At 42.4% G+C, this 6,367-nt stretch overlaps 1 protein-coding gene across 1 annotated transcript; it reads right to left on the reverse strand.

The window, feature by feature from the left end:
• Positions 1-1,662: 1,662 nt before the first annotated feature.
• GTF2A2 (general transcription factor IIA subunit 2) lies at positions 1,663-5,636 on the reverse strand (the record flags this gene model as incomplete). Its single annotated transcript, XM_079540655.1, has 4 exons — positions 1,663-1,806; positions 3,132-3,258; positions 4,478-4,582; positions 5,565-5,636. 4 exons carry the CDS (start codon positions 5,634-5,636, stop codon positions 1,781-1,783), a joined length of 330 nt encoding a protein of 109 aa, XP_079396781.1. The 3' UTR covers positions 1,663-1,780.
• Between the last annotated feature and the right edge of the window lie 731 nt (positions 5,637-6,367).

Here is a 6,367-nt window from a genome sequence, read left to right on the forward strand (position 1 = left end):
ATTCATTTCAGAATGTCCATCTCCTTTTCAAATACTTCCTTACAAAGCAAGGCAACACGAATCAACAGATAATCAGAGTACATGGGGAGTATTACTGTTAGGCATCGCTCTGAAGAGTAGCCCATCACCTTTCTCCAAAGGAGCACACCCAGATCTCCACTACAACTCTTACATTATTTTTTTTCCTTTTTTTTGAACAAGTCATTAAAATTGTCTTGAATTTACGAACTGCCATTTCTGATCACACTCACATTGACTGGAATTTTACGAATTGCTGAGTAGCAGACATCTTCATTCAAATTATTTCTCCTTCATTTGGAATTTTTCTTTGTACATGTACACATGCAAGACTGTAGTAAATATGCTAATGCACATTACTTGGAACTGAAACCAGTATATACTTATTTGCTTTAGAAAGGAATCCAAGGGTTACAAAAGAGCTGGAGATTGAGAAGCTTCGGTTCAGAGAGAAAAAGACTGCAGGGCTGGAGGTAGGAACAACCAACAGATTTCTTAGGGTTGAAATTCAGTTTGCCCCACAATTATCACAGAACATTTAAACATAGAAGATCGGGTAAGACAGAAAAAAAGAGAAAACCACAGGAGGGACACACATTGACATCCTTCAACGTAATGACCTCAGTAGACAATTACCATGCTGTTCAAATAAGAGCAATAGTCTTGTTCTTTTTTTTTTTTTTCAGAACAGCTTCTTATCAAACTGCAGTACACAGAAGACATTTTAACAGAGATACAGGACAAAAGAAAAATTGTAATAATCACAGTACCTGGAGATGTCTGTGAAGCAAGCCTGTGAAATCCCTTCACGCAAAGAAAAAAAAAATAAATCTTGTCTATGGAAGATATTCCAGGTTTGAAGGGGGAGGTGGATGGAAGGATTCTAATTTATCCTCAATAACTGAGGCTTTCAGTGCTCATCACTTCTCCCACTTCTGACTGAGAACATGAAATTTCTCGTTTTAAATACCTTCTAAATACCCATTCCAGGCCAAAGTCATGCACAAAGAGTGATTAGATAAACATAAAAATAAGCAGCACCAGTATTTTTTTTAGAACACAGTGCAATCCTTAAGGTTCGCTTTCACGAGCTACAGTGATATTTTAATACTCAAGTCAGTGCATTACTAGCACAGAGTACACAGTGGATTTGGTATTTACAGATAACTACTATCTACCAAGTAACAAATACATCTATAGACACCTATTGTCTATTTAATATGATAATAACCTACAGCAACAAACAGAAAAGTATACTGATGAGCAAGAGCTGCTAAGTTTTTGCTGATGTCTAGTGATGTTATTTTGAAAATGCCATTCCTTTGCCACTATACTCAGATTAGACCCTACAACTGAAAGCCCTTTGAATTTGCAACAGTACTATAAAAACAATTACAGAATACCACAAGAATGCATTAATGTATGTTTTTAAACAAAGCTTTCCAATGATCACTCATTCATTCACAAGTTTTTAAATAAAAGTTTATTAGAGAAATTGTTGTGAACAAAAAAGGCAACAGTATTGTTGTAACTTTTTAAAAAAGAAATAACATTGTGTTCTTCATGCCCCACATGGTGAACTGAAGAAATGCTACAGGTATTTCTTCCACTGTTTTCCTGTGATGCTTTCTTAGTATGGATTAACTCACATCTGCATCACAAGATGCAAGTAATGCAAGTACAAACACAGTCCCTTTCCATGCTTCTCTCCAGAAAGTGCTGCGCATTAACAGAAAATATTGCAGGCAAACCACAGTTCTTTTCATTCTGCAGCATTGGAACCAGTGTCTAGGAAAGAAAAAAGGCAATGTAATACACACTATCCCACAGACCTCAGTTAAAGAGAACAAACGCCATTCTTTAATACCTTCCTCAAACTCAAAAACATCCCCTCAAGCCTTTTAATATAGCACATGCTCTGTACCTACCCAAATCCCTTCACTGCTATAATGTGAGGCAAGGACTGCTTGTGTACTTTCACCTCATTTAATGATACTGAGAACAGCCACTGTAAAACTTCAAGGCTGTGCATATACATCATTTGCCAATACGGTACCAAAAATAGAAGAGGCTTTGCTCTAACTCAAAATACTGGTCTTTGGATAAAGTAGAAAACACATCAATGTTTACTATGAGTTTTTTAAGCAAGTCTTTTTGTGGAAAAAGAGCTGAAATTTTAGTAACAACTTTAAATCACCCAGTTCTTTAAACCTTATCTGCATATATGTGAGTGAATATGTCCAATAAGCTGAAAGAAACAGTAGCTAACAGCAGAGGCTGAACAAACAATAAGTTCTGACAGCTATCTAGAACTACAAGTTGACATGACCCCTATAATCATGCCAGAATCCAAAAAGTCATGAAGAACTTGCTTTGTGGGCTAGCTTACACATAACTACAGCCTTTTCCATTCTCAGTTCTTCCTTTTAGCACCACCTCTAAGAATAAAACAACGGGCACCTTTCCACACACCAGTGACACTCTGTCAATCAATGGTTGGAAAAGTTGTGAAGCAGCTTGCCACAGTAGTCACTAAATGATTTTTTTTTTTTTCAGCAAAGAACTTCAAAGCAACACTGACAAAAGCAATCCAGTCACACGGATAGGCAATAAACTCCTATAAGCAGTTACATACAGGGGGCCCATTGAGCCAGACATTAGTTGCACCATGTGATCTGCCATGCCATCAAAAGCTTCCCATGTGCATGGGTCCCACGCTATCAAATCCAGCAACCAATTGCTCCAACAGGTATCACTGCTTGCTCAGACTGATGAAACAGTATTTGATTTCAATAAAATATGGTGCTGTTCTAGCAAACTGGTTAATACTTCAAAAATCACTACGCAGGAACTCAAACCAGATTAATTCTGACTTTGCACTTGCACAACAGGTGTCCACAATCTCTCACACGTTCCTATTTCAGTGCTTATGAGTTAGGGAAGCATCCAGCTGGCTTCTATTTAACAAATGATGAGAAGTGAAACAGAGTTCAGAGCCCTACTTTCACCTGAAAAATACAATCAGTATAGCTTTAATCAGAGGATCAATCAAAGCTTTCTATAAATGAAAAGGGCTAGTGCCTGTGCTTATTTATATTCTATTTCATACTTACTTTTTCCATCACATGCTACAATTTTCACTTTGTCCACTTTCACAAGCTCAGTGACTTCCCTAAATTCAACATCATTCAGTACAAACGTCCATACGTTGTCACAGAACCTGTATGTATTCAGAGATCCCTTTGAAAAAAACAGAAGATATTTTCTATAGGTGGCATCCCCAAAATATCAGAAAATATGACATTTACTCTTTACAGAACTATGTACCTTCTAGAACGACAAATCGGCTTGCCATAAAACCAACTATGAACCTGAATGCATGCAAACACACAAGCAAGCAACTGGGGAAAACTGTTATTTAAATGCCCTCCAGTGGCTGAAGTTTTCAAGGCCTTTCCATGTATCTTTTCAGTGCATGGATGTTACACTCTATGCAAATGGAAGTTTCATAGGTATACTAAAAAGCTTTCTCACGTGCACTAACGAACTATGTAACTTATATTAGTACCAAAAAAGATTTCTTAAAACCTGAGAAATATGAGCAGTGATCACAGAATATATGAATTCTGCAATTGTTTATAAGAGAAAAAACTAATCAGCGTGACATAACAGGCCTTTCCTACACGTGGTGCATTCCAAAGGTGTTGACATGCACACCTTTATCTTCTCATATTTTAAACTGATTCTTTTGGAACTTAAGCTCCACGTGAAATTTGTTTGTTTTGCATCTTCAGGACAGTTTGCTACACTACATATTAAAAAGAATTATGTGAGGGGAAAAAAACACCAAAATAAAAAAAAAAATCTAAAATCCTACAAGCATGCTTTATTTCTGCATTCTGCATAGACTGCAGAGAAATACTCAGGACAACTTTTCCCTCAATACTACAATCAAATTGACATTTAATAATTCGTTGGCTATCTGCCATTAACTAAAGAGGGTGGCTGTGAAAAAAACAAGTTTTTCTGTGAGACCTACAGCAAACAGAATATAAAAGTACACCTGCATCTCTCTAGCCTCTTTTCCTGTCAGAGCTGTGGCTGAAAAACTGGCTTTATCTCACTTCTGCAGAATGCAATTCAGTGGAGCAAAATTCTTCCCATCTGCAGGCCACTAACAACAGCAACACGACACATTTCAGCTTTTCCTTTTTCCTCTGCTCTCATCCCACCAAATTCTTGTTTCCAGTTTCTGCATTCCTTCAAAAATTCCCCAACAGACCAGAGAGATAATAAGCTTCACAATTAAATACCGAACATACAAGTAGGCAGCCATTATTTCAGAATCATAAAGAACCTTTTGAAATCTCTGCTCACAGCACACAGTTTTTAATGACATTCTGCATCAACACTCAAACCACCATCGCTTACCAAGAAGTCTGACAGGCAGTTATCTTACCCTGAAATTGACTCTGTTCCTGACTCGTTGTGCCAGTGCCGAATTTATAGCTTTATCAAACTGAAGTAGCACCTGAAGGGCCAGCTGAGGAGTGATTTGCTGTGACTGAAGAGGTGTAAAAACAAGTTTTGAGTTGCTTCCACTTTCAGTCAAAAAAGAAAAAAAAGAAAACAGAACCGCACTAAAAACTAAGAATATCACAAGAAAGTTTATGGGAAGAGGTCTCTAAAAGAGTAGCTTATAGAAGCATTACAGAAGTATCATCATAGAATGGTTTGGCTTGGAAGGGACCTTTGAGATCACCCAGTTCCACCCCCTTGCTATAGGCAGGGACATCTCCCTCTAGTCCAGGTTGCTCACAGCCCCATCCAGTTTGGCCTTCAGTGCTTCCAGGGAGAAAGCATCCACAACCTCACTGAGCAACCTGTTCCAGTGTCTCACCACCCTCACAGTAAAGAATTTATTCTTAATATCCAGTCTAAATCTACCCTCTTCCAGTTTAAAACCATTTCCCTTTATCTTGTTACTACCTACCCTTATAAAAAGTCCCTCCCCAGCCTTCCTGTAGGCCCTCTTCTGGTATTGGAAGGCCACCAAAGTAAGGTCTCCTTGGAGACTTCCCCAGGCTGAAGATTCCTAGCTCTCTCAACCTGTCTTCATCGGGGAGGTGCTCCAGCCTTCTGATCATCTTCGTGGCCCTCCTCTGGACCTGCTCCAACAGCTCCATATCCTCTTATTTACCTTTGTTTTCCCACCTTAAGCCCGGGAGAAGAAATAACGTGCTAAAAGATTTTTTGTGCTACACGAAGATTGCTGCTGGTTAGTTGGAAACCAGCAGAAGAGGAAACTGATTGCAGTGTTCCAGAATAGCCTGGCTATAGCTTTACTGGACCACACAACGGGAGAATGCCACATCAGAAAAGGCTTCCATCTACAACGTTCACCTAAAGGCTCCCACGTAATGCAAATCGCTTTTGATCTCAATAGGTAAACGTTCTGAAAGCTGAGACGCTGCCCGCAGCATGGCCATATCCGGCTGTATCTGCCCCGCCGCTCCCGGCAGCCGCCTCGAGCCCGGCGCTCGCACCTGGATGAGCTCGTCCAGACTCTCCTGCAGGCTGTTGCCTAGAGTGGTGTTCCGGTACAGCTGATAGGCCATGGTTCCTGCGGGGCGCTGGCCGCCTTACTGACCATCCACGGCTCGGGACGCCTGCTGTATCCTTGCTCTCATTAATAAACGAGGGGAAAAAACCTACAAAACACAACACGGCCTTTAGCTGCCCAGTACACAGCAGGAGCCGAGAGCCCGGGCGGCAGCCCGGAGCCGCACCGGCACGGCCCGAACGCGACACGCGAGGCCGGCCTCGTCCGCCTCCCGTTCGGCTGCCGGGCCGGCCGGCCTCCAGCCCCCGGCGAAGGGTGCCCACTGCGGAACGGGGCGCTCCGGCAGGACAGGGAGCCGCAGCCCCAGCCCCAGCCCCGACCCCGCGTCTCCCCGAGGCCGCCCGCCAGGCCCGGCCCCGGCTCACCACCGCCCACCGCCGCCGCCACCTCCTCACCCGCTCCGAGCGGCCGGAAGAAGCACTGGCCGCGCTGACCGCCGACCCGGAAGCGGAAGTGCGAGCGCTGGCTCCACCCCCTGGGCTGCGCCCCGCCGCGGCCTGAAAGCCACCGGAGGCCGGGCGTAGCGGTGGGGATGTGAACGTCCTCAGCAACGCGCTGCGTTTCATTGCACCCGCAGCGCTTTCTGCACCCACATCACATTTCATGCCTTCCAAGAGGGGGCAGGACAAGACTCCTGAAACTTAAGTCAGCATACAGTCCTAAGTAGGAAAAGAAAACATGCAGACCTCTTTCAAAAATATTTATTGCATTCAGCATTTGCTTTTT

The sequence above is a fragment of the Tetrao urogallus genome (genome assembly GCF_951394365.1).
Source record: "Tetrao urogallus genome assembly, chromosome: 11".
Taxonomy (NCBI): domain Eukaryota; kingdom Metazoa; phylum Chordata; class Aves; order Galliformes; family Phasianidae; genus Tetrao; species Tetrao urogallus.